At 44.1% G+C, this 21,970-nt stretch overlaps 1 protein-coding gene and 1 long non-coding RNA gene across 4 annotated transcripts in view; one reads left to right on the top strand and one right to left on the bottom strand.

The window, feature by feature from the left end:
* The window catches only part of CACNA2D3 (calcium voltage-gated channel auxiliary subunit alpha2delta 3), a 1,177,822-nt gene that overhangs the window by 744,289 nt on the left and 411,563 nt on the right, over positions 1 to 21,970 (bottom strand). For all 3 annotated transcript variants that reach the window (XM_040359261.1, XM_040359262.1, XM_040359264.1), the window contains one exon: positions 968 to 1,027. In XM_040359261.1, coding sequence (XP_040215195.1) covers positions 968 to 1,027 — 60 coding nt within the window. The remainder of the gene's footprint in view (positions 1 to 967; positions 1,028 to 21,970) is intronic.
* The window catches only part of LOC120945245, a 71,954-nt gene that overhangs the window by 15,229 nt on the left and 34,755 nt on the right, over positions 1 to 21,970 (top strand). The window lies entirely within an intron of this gene.

Consider the following 21,970-nt stretch of genomic DNA (forward strand, 5'->3'; position numbering starts at 1 on the left):
TCAGAATACACTGATTAACTCTGCAGCTTATTGGCTGCAGGTGCTGATCGAATTAAAATTGTATAATAGAACTGGTTGAAAAGGATAGATTTGTGTATTTTTCAACCAGACTAACTATGCAACTATTTTAGAGAAGTCAATCACTAGACTGACTTCTGTTGAGCAGGAATGTCAAAAGATGGATCAAAATTTGTCAGGTTCAACCAGGGCAAATTTTCATCTATAGCCAACTTAACAGGTCCGATTTGAACAACTTCTCTCATGTGAGAAGGGAGAAGCACGTGACTTACTCCATAAGTACTGGGTATCTCATTCAGCTTCTGGCACTGAACAGAAGGGTGGAGGAGCGAAGAAAAGGTCTAGTAGGAGTGATGGAAATAAAGCAAACCCAAATGAGCAAAACAAATGTTTGCTTAAATGTGAAATCAACTTAGCAGATAAGACCCATGGCTATAGTGGCATACTGATATAACACTGTAACTGTAAAAAAAAAAAAAGGATAAAGATAAATCGACGCCATTAGCTAGTTTCGTTTTGGAATTGGGCAATTTACTTGCCATTTGCAGACTACTTCCGAATTCTCACCTGGGCTTTCCCAGCTATCTACTCCATCTGGAGGTATGTTATACACCTATATTTGAAATTAGCCCAGCGTCCCTGCATTTTTTCTTTATTTTAATCGCCAGTCCCTCTAGCCACAACTAGGGGTTTCTGGTTCCAAATCCGCCCTCAGGTGGTTTGGGTTTTTCCTGAATGGTTCACACTGAAGCTCTGGAGTCACTCACTGAGCTGGTCATGTCACAAATCCCCTGATGAAGCCAAAGGTTTGAGCTGCACAGGCTCTTTCTGAAACACTAGATTCTGCTATCTCTGACCATCCCAGTACAATGGATTTTTTTGCTAGAACCTTCCCTTCAAATAAAGATGCAACTTTCTGTAACAGAAATAAAATCATAAAGTGACTTACCTGTAGCTCGGCATCAAATTCATGCTTCAAATGTGCCTCCTCTGCTGCTTCAACCAGCCTCTGAAATTAAAGATACATAATGTAAGTTATAGTAGACAATTTAACTTGTAGATTATCTTTCTAGCGTACAACAACCTGTTATTAAAGTCTGCTTCTTACAAGTAGGATAAAAGTTCCCCCCTTTGGACCAAGATGGAATTCATCCAGTGTTCTTGGCATTGGTGCACTCCATAGTTTCCTGCTACCACTAATAATGCTGTATATTCCCTCCACTAGCACCAAACATCTCTTAAAGCTGAAATGTATCCAAGCTAAATAGGATATATTTTATTTTCAGATGCTCTAACATAAACTTAGACAAATAATAATATCAACTATTGTCTCCTATTCGCATCCCCTGCCTGGTTCCAAGGTTTTAGTTAGACATTCAGTTACTCTAGACATACTTAACCACTTGCCGACCGCCTCCTGTAGATATACGTTGGCAGAATTGCACAGCTGGGCAAAGCACCATACCTGTACGTTGCTTTAAATTTTCCACCGTGCGGGCACGCGCACCCCTTTCCGCATTCTCCATGACCATGCCCGCGGGACTTGCGGACTCGATGTTCGCCAGTGTTCCGCTATCATGTCACAGAGAGGCAGTGCACCCAATCCTCTGTTTTAAACATACAAAGTTAGACAGTTGAATTTGGCCTGCTGTTTGGTTGGTAAGTTTTAGCCTGGTTATTAGTGTTGAGCAGAATATGCCATATTCGATTTCGCGATATATCTCGAATATATATTCGAATATTCGAGATATATTCGCTAAATTCGAATATTCGTGATATTTTATCGAAATTAATTGAATGCGATTTTTCGCTATTGCGAATGCGAAAATAATTGCGATTTTTTAATAACTGCGGTAGGAGCGCTCTGATTGGCTTAGAATATTCGTGATATTTTATCGAAATATCGCAACATGCGAATGCGATATTTATTGCGCAATTTCGAGATATGCTGGAGGAGCGCTCTGATTGGCTCAGAATATTCGTGATATTTTATCGAAATATCGCAACATGCGAATGCGATATTTATTGCGCAATTTCGAGATATGCTGGAGGAGCGCTCTGATTGGCTCAGAATATTCGTGATATTTTATCGAAATATCGCAACATGCGATTGCGATATTTATTGCGCAATTTCGAGATATGCTGGAGGAGCGCTCTGATTGGCTCAGAATATTCCTGATATTTTATCGAAATATCGCAACATGCGAATGCGATATTTATTGCGCAATTTCGAGATATGCTGGAGGAGCGCTCTGATTGGCTCAGAATATTCCTGATATTTTATCGAAATATCGCAACATGCGAATGCGAAATTTATTGCAGATATTTCGAAAACTGCTGTAGCAGCACTCTGAAATCGAATATGTATGATATTTTAACCAAAATACATATTGCGATTGCGATTTTTTCGATCGCGCATGCGCAATTGCGCGAACAACACGCGACCATTTCCTGGAGCCTTGCCAGTTTCCCAATATTACAGCAACATGGTGGGAAGCAATTTCTCAAAGTCTGAGGAAAAGTTGCTGATTTGTGTAAGTATTTTGACCACTGTTATTTCATCATCTTCAACTGCATTTAAGTCTAGTTTAAAAGTTAGTATATATGATCAGATATTAGTATTTAACCAAAAATGTGTCTCCTGCTTTTACAAAACTACAAGTCCCAGCATGCCTGGACAGCTGCAGACACCCTGGTTGGCAAATGTGTATTTAGGCACTTTTCCTTGTTATTTAGCATAATGAATTTAAAATTTTTTTGGACATAGGACGTATGCGAACGTCCTGACTTCAGTGTCCTCAAGGCCCAAGGACGTTCGAATACATATTGCCCTTTAGATGTTGCAGAACTACAACTTCCAGCATGCCTGGGAATGCTGGCACTTCTAGTATTGTAAGTTCTGCAGGCCCACATTTTTCAGGCCTTTATGCACGGGTCTCTAAACTGTGGCACCCTAGATGCAGCAAAAGTAAAATTCTTAGCATGCACTGACAGACCGTGGCTGATGGGAGTAGTAGTTTTGCAACAGCTGGAGGTGGACTGGTCTTGAAACCCAGAGTTAGGTAACAAACCCGTAGTGTTTTGCAACCATTCTGCCTCCAGCTGGTTATTTTCTGTTGAAAAGCCTGTGGCGTGCAAAACACAACCCAAAAACTCCACCCGGTGCAAGGAAAAATTTGCACACACCTAAAGAGTGACATCACAAAAAACTGCGACGGTTGCATACGTCAGTGGTCCTCCGAAAAGGTCCCGTCTCTGACCCCCCGGGGCGTTAGGCTCCTGACAGGGAAAAGAGTTACTGTGGTCCATACAGCCGAAGCCATATGGACCCATCTCGGTCCAAGCAGCGCAATCAACACGCGAACAACACGCGACCATTTCCTGGACCCTTGCCAGTTTCCAACTTTATGATCGCAACGCAATCGCAGAGCAAGATGGTTGGAAGTAATTTCACTGTATCTGAGGAAAAGTTGCTGATTTGTGTAAGTATTTTGACCACTGTTATTTCATTATCTTCAACTGCATTTTAGTCTAGTTTAAAAGTTAGTATATATTCATAATTATGCAAATGATAATGGCTGCTATATTTATGTAAAAAAGGTGGCGACGGAAATGGCAGTATATAAAATCTGTCATGTTACCCCTGTCATTGATTAATAAGGCGAGAATGCTTCCAATTGTTGAATAGCATACATTTATGTCATATATCCATAAGGCTGTCAACAAAAGTATTACAATATACTTTGTTCTTCATCTTGCAGAAGTTCCTGGAAACAGGATACGATGAGCTGCGGAGGCAGCAAGAAAAACAGGGAGTTATAAGCTCCCTGATTGAGGAACTAGGCGAAGAACACACTCGCATGGCGATCCTCAAAAAGTGGTCCGACCTGAAGAGGCGCCAGATGAACCGGGTCAGGCGTATCCGGAATAAATATCATCCTGGTAAGTTATTGGTCACAGTTATGTTTTTTTTTCCCTAAAGTGTATTTTGTGCGTGTACTCGAGAGAGGAGCCGGACTGCAGGAGTTGGGAGTAGGCAGGCCTCCCCCAGAGGTAATCTGCCACCTTTCTCCATGCCCCGGGTGGCAATGGCGGGTGTGAGGGGGTCCTCCCACACAGACCGTCCTACCTGCTCCGCTTCGAAGCCCCACGGGGCAGAGGGACTCCCTATAAGGGAGTGAGAGGATTTGCCCGCTCAACCAGCCCCGTTAGTCCTTCGCCTCTCTTTTTAGAGACCGCATGGTCAGAGTGCGTGCATGTTAACCCAATTGCGAGTGCGTGTGTAAGTGTGGTGGTTTTTGTGGGAGGGAGGTGGGCATACTAAGCGCAGGCTTACCTCGCATAGCACACCCACCGGGGGCCGAGCTGAGACCACCAAACTCAATTCACATGTAGCCGAGAGCGGGATCCGAACCCCTAGCTGCAGAGGTGAATGGCTTGTCAGCGCAGTGGCAATCGCGTTGAGCCAGCCCGGGTCCCTTGGGGACAGTTATGGAAGGTCATATGTAATTAATGTAAGGTCAGATGTTGTTAACCAAGACGCCATGTTGTTGTAACATATATCACCACCAGCCAAGGTATTCATAGTACTGTTGGAAAAAAACATGGGACAGCAGACAGGAACACAGAAGTTATGTGGGAACATACTTTTCCCATTGCTTTGCATGGGACTTTAAACAAAAAGCCCGACCCTCACCAATGGGGTTAGTTAAGGGATAAATTAACGATCCTATACTTTAAGTGGACGTATAGATAACATGTGACCAAGTGTTATCGAAATATCTACAGCTGTTATGAAATAACATGTATTTCCCATAGAGTTGAATGGGACTTTAAAGAAAAACCCTGACCAAGGCAAATGGGGGTGGGTATGGGTTAAACCACCAATCCTATATTTGTGGCTGACATATAAGTAACCTGTGTGCCAAGTTTCATGTAAATATCTTTAGCCGTTTGGACGTGATGGTGGAACATACATACATACATGCACACACACGTTGAGTTTTATATATATAGATTCCCACTAAATTCCTGTGTTAGGCGTGGGGTTGTTATAGTAATCCTGTGTACTCCATCAAGTACTTTTTTTTAACATGAGATCGTCTGAACAAAACAAAGGAGACAAAAACAGCTCATTTTACCATGGTGGCAGCCCAGCTCACGCTCAGTCCCCTGTAGTGCCCACAAGACCCTTTAATATAACATTGTCCCATTGGTTAACTGTCTATATAAATTAATTTGTATTCATATACAATACAGTAGAGTACACAGAATTTGCATACGTCATTAGAAAACATTTTTATAATATATGAACATTGTGTTATTATAGGAGCTCCGCTACCAACTGTGCGCCCCAAGCGCACAAGGCGACAGGCCGCAGAGGAGGAGCAGGAGGAGGATGTGGAAGAGGAGGAGAGGGATGAGGAGGAGCAGCCAGGGCCATCCACATCACCACCCCCAGTTCCTGTGGAGGAGCAAGAGGAGGAGCTGCACCCCCCCCCCGAAACTTCTGGTGGAGTAGTGGGTGACGAGGAAGAGGAGCAGGATGAGACGGTTAATTATACCGTCAATCAGGAGGGTAAATATGTGCACATATATTAATAAAATTTCAACAATAAAATGTAGCTCTAAAAATGGACAGCATTTAAAGCAGGGCTGTGGAGTCGGTAGATAAATTTTTCGACTCCGACTCCTCAGTTTTATGTACTTCAGACTCCGACTCCCCGACTCCCCGACTCCGACTCCTCTGTATTAATATGCGAATGTATTTTATAGATTCCTTGAGGGAAAGAAACGCAAACTACCACAGGACTACTGGCTGGGAAGCCAACAGTCTACTGTATTGCACAGTTTAAGCAAAAGACAAACACAATGAAAACAATCAAGTGACTGGATAGTAGCAGCAGGCTTAAACATCAGGAACATGATCTTTAACAGTTCAAAAATACAGACCACATTATTTGGCTGTTTTAGAACCAAAACAAAGCTTATCTATAATGAACCCAAAAAAAAAAATATGAAAAACCTAGAAATGGTTTATATTAATCTTGAAATGTAGTTCTAGGCTTAGCAAATGCAAATAAATGCAATGTAGAGTTCTAAGGAAGAGAATTGCCTCTGCCAGATCCTCTTTCATAGAGTCTCTTAAGTCAGACTTTATTATTTTTATGGCTGAAAATAATCTTTCGTAACGGTCTTTGAAATCCAAATGTTTTTTTCTTATATCCTAACAGTTCTAAAAAAGCTAGAGGTGAAGCAAGCTGCCATGAAAAACCTCACGAAGAGAGTAATGGCAAATGAGCAGCAGATACTGTTTTTGATGCGCCAAAATCAACAACTGGTGCAACAACTGGCGAAAAACATGGATGAGGTGACAGAGCTTCAGAAGTTAATGTCCTAATTTTTTTTTTTTTTTTTTAATAAAAAATGTTATATTTTGCAAAGGTTTCATTTCTTATTGAAATTGTTAGTTTTTTAAACACATCTAACTTCACATCTAACTTCACATCTAACACATCAACATCAACATCAACACATCTAGCTTAATAATAACCGAAAACATTTTATACTATTACTAGCTGAATACCCGGCGTTGCCCGGTCTTCCTATCTTAACCTTTTGGGGAGGAAAATCATAGTAATATAAATATACCCATCTTTTATATAAGGGTGTTGGTAAGGGTTAATTTAACTGTTATATATTTTTATTTGGCATATAAGTAATATGTATAGCGGGTATTATTGAAATATCTCCAGGCGTACAGAAGTTATGTGGGAACATACATTTTCCATTGATTTGCATGGGACTTTAAAGGAAAACCCCGACCCTCACAAATGGGGGTAGTTAAGGGATAAATTAACTATCAGTGGTATCAGTGAACAGCAGTGGTAATAGGAGTATATATAGAGTGGGAATTAACTTTTTACATAGGTGTCTTGACAGAGCAGCAGCAGCAGCAGTAGTAGTAGTAGTAGTAGATACAGAGTCATATCACTTGGGCAGGAGGTGCCATGATGAACAGCAGTGGTAATAGGAGTATATAGAGTGGGAAATTACTTTTGACATAGTTGTCTTGACTGAGCAGCAGCAGCAGCAGCAGCAGCAGTAGTAGTATTAGCAGTAGTAGTTGATACAGAGTCATATCACTTGGGCAGGAGTTGCCATGATGAACAGCAGTAGGAATAAGAGTATATAGAGTGTGAAACAACTGCTGACATAGGTGTATTGACTGGGCGGCAGCAGCAACAGCAGAAGCAGCAGTAGTAGTATTAACAGTAGTAGTTGATACAGAGTCATATCACATGGGCAGGAGTTGCCATGATGTACAGCAGTCTTAATAAGAGTATATAGAGTGTGAAATAACTGCTGACATAGGTGTATTGACTGGGCGGCAGCAGCAGCAGAAGCAGCAGTAGTAGTATTAACAGTAGTAGTTGATACAGAGTCATATCACATGGGCAGGAGTTGCCATGATGTACAGCAGTCTTAATAAGAGTATATAGAGTGTGAAATAACTGCTGACATAGGTGTATTGACTGGGCGGCAGCAGCAGCAGCAGAAGCAGCAGTAGTAGTATTAACAGTAGTAGTTGATACAGAGTCATATCACATGGGCAGGAGTTGCCATGATGTACAGCAGTCTTAATAAGAGTATATAGAGTGTGAAATAACTGCTGACATAGGTGTATTGACTGGGCGGCAGCAGCAGCAGAAGCATCAGTAGTAGTATTAACAGTAGTAGTTGATACAGAGTCATATCACATGGGCAGGAGTTGCCATGATGTACAGCAGTCTTAATAAGAGTATATAGAGTGTGAAATAACTGCTGACATAGGTGTATTGACTGGGCGGCAGCAGCAGCAGAAGCAGCAGTAGTAGTATTAACAGTAGTAGTTGATACAGAGTCATATCACATGGGCAGGAGTTGCCATGATGTACAGCAGTCTTAATAAGAGTATATAGAGTGTGAAATAACTGCTGACATAGGTGTATTGACTGGGCGGCAGCAGCAGCAGCAGAAGCAGCAGTAGTAGTATTAACAGTAGTAGTTGATACAGAGTCATATCACATGGGCAGGAGTTGCCATGATGTACAGCAGTCTTAATAAGAGTATATAGAGTGTGAAATAACTGCTGACATAGGTGTATTGACTGGGCGGCAGCAGCAGCAGCAGAAGCAGCAGTAGTAGTATTAACAGTAGTAGTTGATACAGAGTCATATCACATGGGCAGGAGTTGCCATGATGTACAGCAGTCTTAATAAGAGTATATAGAGTGTGAAATAACTGCTGACATAGGTGTATTGACTGGGCGGCAGCAGCAGCAGAAGCAGCAGTAGTAGTATTAACAGTAGTAGTTGATACAGAGTCATATCACATGGGCAGGAGTTGCCATGATGTACAGCAGTCTTAATAAGAGTATATAGAGTGTGAAATAACTGCTGACATAGGTGTATTGACTGGGCGGCAGCAGCAGCAGCAGAAGCAGCAGTAGTAGTATTAACAGTAGTAGTTGATACAGAGTCATATCACATGGGCAGGAGTTGCCATGATGTACAGCAGTCTTAATAAGAGTATATAGAGTGTGAAATAACTGCTGACATAGGTGTATTGACTGGGCGGCAGCAGCAGCAGAAGCATCAGTAGTAGTATTAACAGTAGTAGTTGATACAGAGTCATATCACATGGGCAGGAGTTGCCATGATGTACAGCAGTCTTAATAAGAGTATATAGAGTGTGAAATAACTGCTGACATAGGTGTATTGACTGGGCGGCAGCAGCAGCAGAAGCAGCAGTAGTAGTATTAACAGTAGTAGTTGATACAGAGTCATATCACATGGGCAGGAGTTGCCATGATGTACAGCAGTCTTAATAAGAGTATATAGAGTGTGAAATAACTGCTGACATAGGTGTATTGACTGGGCGGCAGCAGCAGCAGCAGAAGCAGCAGTAGTAGTATTAACAGTAGTAGTTGATACAGAGTCATATCACATGGGCAGGAGTTGCCATGATGTACAGCAGTCTTAATAAGAGTATATAGAGTGTGAAATAACTGCTGACATAGGTGTATTGACTGGGCGGCAGCAGCAGCAGAAGCAGCAGTAGTAGTATTAACAGTAGTAGTTGATACAGAGTCATATCACATGGGCAGGAGTTGCCATGATGTACAGCAGTCTTAATAAGAGTATATAGAGTGTGAAATAACTGCTGACATAGGTGTATTGACTGGGCGGCAGCAGCAGCAGCAGAAGCAGCAGTAGTAGTATTAACAGTAGTAGTTGATACAGAGTCATATCACATGGGCAGGAGTTGCCATGATGTACAGCAGTCTTAATAAGAGTATATAGAGTGTGAAATAACTGCTGACATAGGTGTATTGACTGGGCGGCAGCAGCAGCAGCAGAAGCAGCAGTAGTAGTATTAACAGTAGTAGTTGATACAGAGTCATATCACATGGGCAGGAGTTGCCATGATGTACAGCAGTCTTAATAAGAGTATATAGAGTGTGAAATAACTGCTGACATAGGTGTATTGACTGGGCGGCAGCAGCAGCAGAAGCAGCAGTAGTAGTATTAACAGTAGTAGTTGATACAGAGTCATATCACATGGGCAGGAGTTGCCATGATGTACAGCAGTCTTAATAAGAGTATATAGAGTGTGAAATAACTGCTGACATAGGTGTATTGACTGGGCGGCAGCAGCAGCAGCAGAAGCAGCAGTAGTAGTATTAACAGTAGTAGTTGATACAGAGTCATATCACATGGGCAGGAGTTGCCATGATGTACAGCAGTCTTAATAAGAGTATATAGAGTGTGAAATAACTGCTGACATAGGTGTATTGACTGGGCGGCAGCAGCAGCAGAAGCAGCAGTAGTAGTATTAACAGTAGTAGTTGATACAGAGTCATATCACATGGGCAGGAGTTGCCATGATGTACAGCAGTCTTAATAAGAGTATATAGAGTGTGAAATAACTGCTGACATAGGTGTATTGACTGGGCGGCAGCAGCAGCAGAAGCATCAGTAGTAGTATTAACAGTAGTAGTTGATACAGAGTCATATCACATGGGCAGGAGTTGCCATGATGTACAGCAGTCTTAATAAGAGTATATAGGGTGTGAAATAACTGCTGACATAATTGTCTTGACTGATCCAAAGGAGTCATGGGAGAAAATCATGTGGTCAGATGAGACTATAATATAATTTTTTGATCATAATTTCACTAACCGTGTTCGGAGGAAGAATAATGATGAGTACCATGCCAAGAACGCCATCCCTAATGTGAAGCATGGGGGTGGTAGCATCATGCTTTGGTGGTGTTTTTCTGCACATGGGACAGGGTGACTGCACTGTATTAAGGAGAGGATGACCGGGGCCATGTATTGCAAGATTTTGGGCAACAACCTCCTTCCCTGAGTTAGAGCTTTGAAGATGGGTCGAGGCTGGGTCTTCCAACATGAGAATGACCCAAAGCACACAGCCAGGATAACCAAGGATTGGCTCTGTAAGGAGCATATCAAGGTTCTGGCGTGGCCTAGCCAGTCTCCAGACCTAAACCCAATAGAGAATCTTTGGAGGGAGCTCAAACTCCGTGTTTCTCAGCGATAGCCCAGAAACATGACTGATGTAGAGAAGATCTGTGTGGAGGAGTGGGCCAAAATCCCTCCTCCAGTGTGTGCAAAGCTGGTGTAAAAATAAAAGAAATTTTTGACCGCTGTAATTGCAAAGAAAGCCTACTGTACCAAATATTAACATTGATTTTCTCTGATGTTGAAATAGTTATATTCAGCACTGTAAATACATCAGGTCCGGGGCTTCATCAGGGAATGCATGGCAAGGGACCCTTCAGCGCCCTGAACCGACGACGGGTGCCAGAAAGTCACCGCCGATCCAGGACTCATTCATCTTTATGAATGTGAGTCTGTCCACGGACTCTGTGGACAGACGGGTCCTCTTGTCCGTGACCACCCCACCTGCCGCGCTGAATGTCCGCTCAGATAGTACGCTGGAGGGGGGGCAAGACAATAACTCCAGCGCATACTGAGCGAGCTCGCGGCAGGTGTCCAATCTGGCAACCCAGTACTCCATGGGGTCGTCGGTGCTCATACTGTCAGAAGCACCGACGGACGCCATGTAGTCTGCCACCATGTGGGCCAGCCGCTGGTGGTGACTGCTGCTGCTGCTGCTGGTGGTGGTACTGGGTCGCTCGGTTTGGAAGAACATCCTCATCTCTTCCATTAGGTCCCCTGCTCGGCTGCAGCTGGGTGCAGCCACCTGCTGGGTGAGATGAGGGGGGACAACTGGAGGCCGGGGAGTTGCCTGCTCCAACCGTCTGACAATGGCTGCCTGCAGTTCCTCCATCCGGTGCTGCCTCCGGCTGGCTGGGATGAACTGCTCCAGTTTCCCCTTGCACCTGGGATCCAAAAGGGTGGCCATCCAGAAATCATCCCTCGTCTTGATGGTCTTAACCCGGGGGTCCCTCCTGAGGCATCTGAGCATGTGGGCAGCCATGGGGAAGAGCACAGCCCGCTGTGACTCCTCAATGCTGGCCAGGTGAATGAGGTGCGACTCTTCTTCCCTGAGGCGCTGCTGGTCAAACTCAGACATGCCCAACCCCCGGACTATCGGTGCCCCCAACACCGGCTCTCCCTCCTGACCAGGCCCTGACTCCGGGACGACACCAGCAACCACCTCCTCCTCCTCTTCATCATCATCCTCCTCCTCCTCCTCCTCCTCCTGGTCCTGGCCCTGGTCTCGGTGGAGCATTGCTGACTCCTCCTGCTCCACCAAGGCACTCTCCCCAGCCTCGAGCAGGCGATCTAGTGTCCTCTCCAGCATGAACAGTATTGGCAGCACGCTATTGAGGCCAATTTGCTCACTGCTGACCATCTTGGTCGCCTGCTCGAAGGAGGACAACACTTGGCAGACCTGGTTTATCTGCCCCCACTGCGCACAGGCGATGAAAGGGAGTTGTGGTGAAGCCCTCTGAGTGCCTAGTTCCATCAGGTACTCCCTCACCGCCCTTTGCTGCTCCCACAACCTCTTCAGCATGTGGAGGGTGGAGTTCCACCGCGTCACACTGTCCACAATCAGCCTGTGAAGGGGCAGATTGTACTTCCGCTGCAATTTGGACAGGGACGCGGTAGCGGTTGGGGAGCGCCTGAAGTGGCTGGCAATCCTACGCGCCTTTGCCACAATGTCACTCAACCCTGGATAAGTGCGCAGGAACTTCTGCACCACCAGGTTGAGGACATGTGCCAGACAGGGCACGTGCGTCAGACTGCCAGCATGGAGGGCGGCGAGTAGGTTGCTGCCGTTATCGCAGACAACCATACCTGGCTGGAGCCTTCGGGGTGTCAGCCACTTCTGGACCTGAGCTTGAAGTGCTTTCAGCACTTCTTCTGCAGTGTGTCTCCGGTCCCCTAAACTAACAAGCTGGAGCACGGCCTGACAGCGCACGTGCCCCACACTTGAGTAGCTACGGGGGCGCTTGCTGGGAGGCTCAGCAGCTGCGGAGACAGTGGCTTGAGGGAGACCAGCAGTTCTCCCCTGGACACCCCGGGGCGGCACCACAAGATCGGTTGCCGACGATCCCTCACCGACGCCTCGGAGGGAAACCCAATGGGCCGTGAAGCTGATGTAGCGTCCCTGCCCATGCCTGCTGGTCCAGCCATCCATTGTCAGATGAACCCTGTCGCTGACAGCGTGATCCAGCGACAGGGTTACATTCTGAACAATGTGCTGGTGTAGGGCAGGGACACCAGTCCTGGCAAAGAAATGGCGGCTGGGGACACGCCATTGGGGTTGGGCCTGCTCCAACATCTGCCTGAAGGGGTTGCTGTCAACTATGTTGAAGGGCAGCAGATGTTGGGCAATAACCCTTGCCAGGAGCCCATTGAGGGAACGCACACGTCGGTCTCCAGGGGGGAAGGGAGTGGTGCGGTCAAAGGCGTCTGAAATCGACGCCTGGCGCCGGACGGCAGTGCGGGACACAGACGTGGAGGGTGCTGTGGAAGTAGAGGTCTGGCTGCCGGTACCAGTACCTCTACTAGAGGGAGCGGGGGGGCATGACCTGCTGGAAACAGATGAAGATGTGGCAGGGGCTGCTGTACCCTGCTCACTTGTGGTGGTGGCGCTGCTACCACCACCACGCTTCATCTCCTCATACAACGCCCAGTGGTTTATCCTGAGGTGCTGGTTCAGGGCTGTGGTACCCACCCGAGCCAAACACTTCCCTCTCTTCACCCTCACTTTACAAATCCGGCAGATGGCCACGGTAGGGTTGTCTGCCACCAGGGTAAAGAAATTCCAGACAGGTGACTTCAGCACCGCCCTCCTGTCAGATGGGGTGACGCTTACTTGCACCTGCTGGGATTCGGTGCGCACAGGTGGAGCTGCCTGCTGCTGCTGCTGCTGCTGCTGCTCCTCCTCCTGACACCTCCTGCTGCCATCACCAGTGGAGACCCTGACGATGGTCTCCCTGGTGGTGACCTGGCGCACCGTTTCACCAGGGTGCCTACCTTCCCCGTCGTCACTGACGTAGTGAGCCGACGCGTCAGATGGCAACCATGATGGGTCACCCTCTTCGCCCCCAGAGATGTCAGACCAAGGGCTGAGATGTGTTGGTCTGAGGGAACCACGTGACATGGAGCCTCTAGCCTGGCTCCGCTGTCCCCTCACCCACGCCTGGGTCTGACTAGGTGCTGCTGTTTCCTGCACCAAAACAGCAGCACCAGTTTGAAGGGATGTCTCTGGGATACTGCCAGCAGGTATCCCATCCTCCTCATCCATCCCTTCAAAAAGGTCCTGACCATCAGGACAGAGCTGGAGGTCTGCCTGATGCATGGCCTCCCCCAAGAGATCCCTATCACTGTCGCTGTCGAACAGTAAGATGCTGGACTCTTGGGGGCTGGGGGGGGGTAGTACAGGCAACGGTGTAATGGTGGTACTACTGTGAGTCGGGACCGACGACTCAGTGGCACTGCTGTGCCCCATGTAGTCCACCACTACTTGAGCCTGAGATGGCAATATCGGGCGGCTGCCCGATGGGAAGAACTCCCGGATCAGGCGTACTCCCCTTGCACCCGATCCTCTACCACTAGTAGGGGCACGAGAGGTACCCCGTGCTGGCAGCGATCCAGCACTGGGAGTAACTCCCCTACCCCTACTGCCACGGCCACGGATGCCGCTCATAATTGCTGATATGTGTGTGGGGGGGTTAAACTTTATTGGGGGGGAAAATGTGAACAAAATGTGTTTTTGTGTTTTTTTTACAAGACAGGCACGCAGACAAAGACGTACACAGACAGCTACTAAACTATAAGAAAAGTAGTACACCAGACAAGGACTACAAAATTAAAGAAAAAAAAAAAAAGCACTAAACAAACACTAACTTTTTTTTTTTTTTTTTTTTTAAACACAGACACTAAACACACACTAAGCTAAGCTAGATGAAATAAATGTACACTAACAGTGTGTACACTTACTACACAAAATTTAACTAAACTGAACACAAAACTTAGCTTTTATAAAAGCTCTTTAGGGAAAACTAAACAAAATTTGAACTGAGATGCCTATCAAATATCACTGAACAGTGAACCTGCAAGATCTGACAGTAACACAAGATGAACAAAACTTAGCTTTTAGAAAAGCTCTTTTATAAAGCTCAGATCAATATGTGTTCTGAAATCTCTTGCAAATATAACTGAACAGGGAGGATTGCAGGATCAAACAGTAACACAAATGAAAAAAACAGCACAAAACAGCACAAAACGTAGCTTTGAAAAAAGCTCTTGGGTCTATTGCTTTGAAAAAAGCAGTTGATATACTGGAAAAGATCCACTGGAATCACTAAATAGCAATGCTGGTGATGATCTAAATCAATCAAGAACAAAGACACAGGAAACCAGGAAACCAGGAACACAGAAACAGCCTCCACACTCTATAGCAAGCTTCTGAATCTGCAATGAAATGGTGCTGGGAGTGAGCTTATATAATGTCCATGCAGGCAGGTTCCTATTGGTTGCTAACCTGTGACGAGTGTGGAAGGAGAACTCTGATTGGCTCTGATGCAAAAGGGCGGAGCAAATAATCGCGCAATATTCCTATTGCCGAATATTCGCATTGCGAATATTCGGCAATATAAAATGATCGCTTCAGCTACTCGGCCCAATGGCTCTAATCATACCAGCAATGCTTTCAGACGTCTATGGAGATCACTAGGATGTGATCTGTTTTAAAAATGAAACTGTAAAAATCGCTCTGATGCGGAAGATCGGGGCGAGGAAAATAATCGCGCGATATTGCGTTTGCCGAATAATCGCATTGCGATCTTTCTGGAAAATTCAATGAACGCTTCAGCTACTCGGCCCAGGGTCTCTAATTATACCAGCAATGCTTTTAGACGTCGATGGAAATATCTAGGATGTGATCTGATTCAAAAAAAAAATTGTAAAAAATCGAATATTCGGAATTGCGAATATTCACCGCGAATTTCGAAATATAGCGCGATTTCTCGAATATGCTATATTCGAGTCGAATATTCGCAATGCGAATATTCGTGAGCAACACTACTGGTTATTACTCATACAACCTTATTTATTTATACTTACTGAGTGTTTGCATTTAAACTCATCTCATTTAAAGTCCCAAACCCTTCTCTCTTTTTCCATTATCAGGGATGGAGGCATGTGTTTTTCATATGCCTCATTCAAAGTCCCAATCCATGTTCCATTCAGAGAGCTAGAATGGGCAGATGCCTTTATAAACAAGGCATTTCCCTGTTCTTCCTAGTGACAGGACAGTGATCTACTGTTCCCTGTGATCGGGAGCAGTTATCAGTGTCGTGTCACTGGTGGCCCAGTCCCCTCACAGTTAGAATCACTCCCTAGGACACACTTAAGCCCTTCCTTGCCCCCTAGTGGTTAACCCCTTCCCTGCCAGTGTCATTTACAGTAATCAGTGCATTTTTATAGCACTGATCGCTGTATTAATGACAATGGTCCCAAAATAGTGTCAAAAGTGTCTGATGTGTCCGCCATAATGTCGCAGTAATGATAAAAATCGCTGATCGCCGCCATTACTAATAAAAAAAATAATAATAAAAATGCCATAAAACTACCCCCTATTTTGTAGACGCTATAACTTTTGCGCAAACCAATTACTATACACTTATTGCGATTTTTTTCCCCATAAATATGTGGAAGAATACATATCGGCCTAAACTGAGAAAAAAATAGTTTTGATATATATTTTTTGGGGATATTTATTATAGAAAAAGTAAAAAATATAGCTTTTTGTTCAAATTTGTCGCTCTTTTTTGTTTATAGCGCAAAACATAAAAAAAACGCAGAGGTAATCAAATACCACTAAAATAAAGCTCTATATGTGGGAAAAAAAGGAAGTAAATTTTGATTGGGTACCACATTGCCGAATGCGCAATTGTCAGTTAAAGCGATGCAGTCCTGAATCGCAAAAAGTTCTCTGGTCAAGAAGAGGGTAAATTCTTCCAGGGCTACAGTGGTTAAATAATGATGTCATCTTCTCTTTTTTGCATGTGATTTTTTTAGCATTAACAACTACTGCTAGAATGCACTATTGGGCAGCATGTGGTCTGCTTTATAGGCAGTTTAAACTAAAGTTTGGTGATTCATAAAAAGAAATTAAAATAAGCACCAGGGACAGTACTTCCATGAATGGCGAGTGTCCCATGTGCAGGGGGTTGCTCTGTTCCCTGAAATCTTCGGTCCCCTGCCTCCCAGTGCTGTGGGGGTTAATATGTGCAGAAGATCACAGATACTATGGTATCTGAGCTAAATACCATCCCCAGTGCTGAGTAAAAAAAAAAAAAAACACTAAGCTTTGGCTTTAACCAAGCAGACCATCTAACAAAAGAGAAAAAAGAAGCTTCATGTTTTCTGAACTAGAGAGCGTTCCAACTCTTCTATACATCCTCCACACCCCTTCACCCCTACAGTTCACTTCCTGAAGGTCCAGAGGTGGATAGAAGAGGGAAACATACAAGGGATCTTCCAAAAGTCTCCACACTTTTATATTTGCGTTGGAAACGGCGAGGGCAGGAGGAGTAGTAATTGGTTGTGTCTGAGAGTATCATGTGACTAGTCTGTCTGGCAAGCCAGCTGACCTTGCTATTTAGTAAAAGCAATGTATTATTTTTTTTTCATTCTTAATAAAAATAGTTAAAAAAAAAAACCTCTAAATAGGGGGGGGGGGGGGATCACCATTTGTATATTTGGATGGTTAATGCTGCCTCTATAATCTGCTACCCTTATAGTCTGCTGTCCCAGTTACTATCCCATTAATTATACTATGGTAAACACAGCCCTGCTATAATACAACTTGTGGCCCCTGTAAGTGGTACCAACATAGCCTCTGCCACCCCATACACTCTTTAGCTTATTAAAGCCTTAATTGTGTAGCCCTCTTGACCCCATGGCAAAAAAATGTTCTTTAGATTTACTTTAATAAGATAGATCACTTGGTTTATTTGTTTCACTATCTTATTTTTTTCTGAGATGTCTGTCCCTTTTATATTTTTTGTTGTCTCCCTCTTCGATCTTTTAGACCTCTAAAAATAGGGCTAAAAATAGTGCCTGTAAACCACCTGAAAAACGGCTCCCCTGCAGTCTCAGTGTGAAAGCCACAGGGCTTTCACACTGAGGCGATGCGCTGGCAGGACTTTAAAAAAACTCCTGCAAGCAGCATCTTTGGAGCGGTGAGCAGTGGTGTATACACTGCTGCTCCACCGCTCCTCCACCGATCCTGCCCATTGAAATGAATGGGCAGCGCAGCCGAACCGCCGGCAAAGCGATGATTTGCGAGTGGTTTTAAAACTTTTTCGGCCGCTAGGGGAGTTAAGAAAAAAACGCTAAAGCGCCACTAAAATTAGTAGCGCTTTACCGCCGACTGTGCCCCAGTGTGGAACAGCCTTACAATGGGAGAAATATTCAAAGTGGCACAGGGGTACCATAGGGAGTACAAATTTGGAATGTCATTGTAACAGCTGTGGTCTCATGTAATGTGTCCCCAGACTCTAAAGCCCTGTACACACGATCAGTCCATCCGATGAGAACGGTCCGAAGGACCGTTCTCATCGGTTAACCGATGAAGCTGACTGATGGTCTGATGTGCCTACACACCATCAGTTAAAAAACCGCCGTGCAGAGAAAAATTAAGTTCAATGCTTCTTGTAATAGAGGATATGGGGAGAAATATAGTAGATTATGGGCAAATTGGATAGAGAACCCTATAACAGCGTCAGGATAAAGGGGGAAATTGGGAAATTAATCACACCATTGGGGGAGGAGGGGGGAGGGAGAAAGAGAAATGTATGGTATTGGATGGAAGGATATTGTATGGATGCTTTGAAGAAATAGAGGAAGGTCAATGTCAATGCCATTGGAATCTAAGTGAAATATGAATGTAATGTATGTGTACGATTTTATTTTTTGTATGGAAAAAAAAGAGAAAATTTAAATAAAGAGATTTATAAAAAAAAAAAGTTCAATGTTTCCAAGCATGCGTTGACTTGATTCTGAGCATGCGCAGGTTTTTAACCGATGCTTTTGCGTACTAATCATTGGTTTTGACCTATCATCAGTTGAATTTTAAAGCAAGTTCTAAATCTTTGGAGGATAAAAGATCGATGGGGCCAACACACGGTCGGTTTGGACCGATCAAAAGGTCCTTCAGTCTGTTTCCATCGGTTTTGACCGACCGTGTGTACGCGACCTTACAGTCTCCTGAGCACTTTCCCAGTCTCCAACAACTCCTATATCATCTAAGAAGTTTTTGACCATCATCCATTTGACCATTATCCATTGACCACCACTGCCATCCATTATCTAACTGGTATTTAAAAAAGAATTCCAGGTATGGATATTTCTGCATAGTTACGTTAACTCAACTTGGACCAACCAATGTAACTATGCATATACAGTTTCTGATCTTCTCCTTGTAGCATACCCATAGTCTCTGACCATCTCCTGTTGCATATCAACATTCTTTGACAGCTTTGTGTGACATTACAGTCACTGAATATTTTACTGTATGTGACTATTTACTGACATCATCAGCCACAATGTGGGGATCCCTTATTTCTAGTCAGTTGACCACCGCTGCCATCCATTATCTAGCCGGTATTTAAAAAATAATTCCAGGTATGGATATTTCTGCATAGTTACGTTAACTCAACTTGAACCAACCAACTTAACTATGCATATACCATAACTGAGGGATCCCTCTAGTAGATGGAAATCAATGTAGCAGACATGGCTACTCCTGTGACCTCCACCAGCTTCCGGGTTTTTATGCCGAGTGGCTGCCCTGCTTCATTATAAATACAGGAGGTCATTTGCTCAGCACAGCTGCAATTCATAGAACATTTAGCAATTTCTGAATTAATGCAAATAATTCTCTGATTGGACAAGGTGGAGAGAAAGGCAGTGGTTGTCGTACTCTCCACCTGCCAGGAATTGTAAACCAGGCAAAGACAGGAAATGCAGTTAAAATCACACCTTTAATGAAATAGCTAAAAATAACACAGTCAAAAACTGAAGCCAGGGTTTGGATGCCAGAGCGGGTAATCAGACAAGCAGGGGTCAGGAAGCCAGAAGTCAGTGTAGTAAGCAGCAAAAATATGAACAGGTATTGGGACAGAACTAAGCCAGGCCAAGTCATACACAGGAACACACTGGAGATCACAGACCACTCAAGGGCCAGGAAGAGATGAGCAAAGCTGTTTAAATAGCCACATTTTTCAAGATGACTAACAAGTTCAACTGTGGCTTTCTGAGTCACGCATCTTTACAGTAATTGGATGATGGTGTCCATGTGATCCATATCACTGCCTTCATCAGTAGACACCTAAAAAAGTTTTTAATCTACAGTGGAAAAAAAAATTTCCACAGCAACAAATAAAGCAATAAGTCACCTGCCACGGCAACAGAATTGTGAGATCTATGATTACTTATAGACTATTGCAATAAACAAAGACATAAAAAAAGATCTGCGGCAATGCATATACGATCGCCCACATAATCTGAGATAAACACAGCATTCCCTTTGTAATCACAATCATTGAGTTGTGGATTATGGGGAACAGAAAATGATGACATCTTCAATACTGCAGCCTAAAACCTTTCAAAACCTTTCAAGGAACAACAATGATTTGAATGTGTCTGAGTCACCTAATGAGAGACAAATAAACACCGGATCAATATCACATCATATTGGAAGCCAGAAAACATCATTATAAATTACAATTACAGCATTATTTCACTGTAATCAATGCAAGGAGCATAGAGAACATCACTTATCTGCATTGCTCTATTACATACGTTGGATCAATATGGAATGTGCTGATGTGATTACTAAAACATTATCTTTTATTGTATTTAATATTGGCTTTTATTTTATAAAATATGGACATCCATGTTAAATTTTACATTAGTCTACAGATATTGTTTGTTCAATAAAATAGGTGCATTCTCTAAACTGTACATAAAGTCTTGCAGACTATAATAAAGGAGCTAGTAATGTAAGTCATTTATTAGAATCTTTATTTTTTAATTATAATAATTTTAGCATATTTTCAAAGGCTGATATCAAGGGGCACCTCCGGTACAAATTAAGCGCCACTGACTTGCTGCCAATAAAAAAAGGCCAATATTTATTTACAGTAAATATCATACAGTGGAACCTCGGATTGTGAGTAATGCAGTTAACGAGCGTTTCACAAAACGAGCAATCCTGACTCGGTTTGTGAGTGTTGTCTCGAAACACGAGCAGGATTCAAGCCTGTATGGTGTGCAGTACCACATTTGGCCAGAGGTGCAGGGGCGCCAGTGACACTCGGAGCTGTTCATAAATACTTGGAAGCACTCGGAAATACTCACAAACACTCGGAAACCGATACCTTTCTTGAGTGCAGCCAAACAGTCTTTGAGTATTTCGAGTCTCTCCAGCACCCCCCTTCTCTGGCCACATGCGGTTTTGCATGCCATAGAAGTCAATGTGGAAAATAATATCTTTGTTTCCATTGACTTCTAAGGGGAAACTTGCTTTGAGTGCTCGCTATGCAAGTGCTTTGGATTACAAGTATTCTCCTGGAACAGGTTATGCTCATAATCCAAGGTTCCACTCTATGAAAGAATCTAGAAGCTTATAAAGCATTTGTGTCAGTCTGTGTAATGAGATTATAATCAAATGTCCCTACCTTAATCATAGATACACTATGGGGAAAATTGGGAAGAAGTCAATAACCTGCCACTATGGGCCAGATTCACAGACAAATACGTTGCTCCCCCGCGGCGTAATGTGGCTGATTTACATTACACCGCCGCAGGTTTACAGCGTAAGTGCCTGATTCTCAAAGCTCTTACCTGTAAACTTGCGGCGGTGTAATGTAAATCCGCTTGGCGCAAGCCCGCCTAATTCAAATGGGGCGAGCACCATTTAAATTAGGCGCGTTCCCGCGCCGAACGTTCTGCGCATGCTCCTTGTTAAAATTTCCTGACGCGCTTTGTGCGAAATTACGGCGCCCCAAAGTTTTTTTTGAACGGCGACATGCGTTACCGCGTTTCGTATTCCCGGACGTCTTACGCAAAAAAAAATCTAAATTCGACGCGGGAACGACGGCCATACTTTAACATGGCTGATCCAAAGATAAGCCATGTTAAAGCAGGTGTAACTTTGCGACGGGAAAAACCGACGAGCGACGACATACGAGATTGCGACGAACGCGCGGATCTTCGTGGATCGCCGTAACTAGTCATTTAAATATTCTACGCCGACCGCTATGGAATCGCCACCTAGCAGCCGGCCTAGAATTGCATCCTAAGATCCGACGGTGTAAGTCAATTACACCTGTCGGATCTTAGGGCTATCTATGTGCAACTGATTCTATGAATCAGCCGCATAGTTAGGACGGGCGGATC

This window comes from Rana temporaria, chromosome 7, assembly GCF_905171775.1.
Source record: "Rana temporaria chromosome 7, aRanTem1.1, whole genome shotgun sequence".
Classification (NCBI taxonomy): domain Eukaryota; kingdom Metazoa; phylum Chordata; class Amphibia; order Anura; family Ranidae; genus Rana; species Rana temporaria.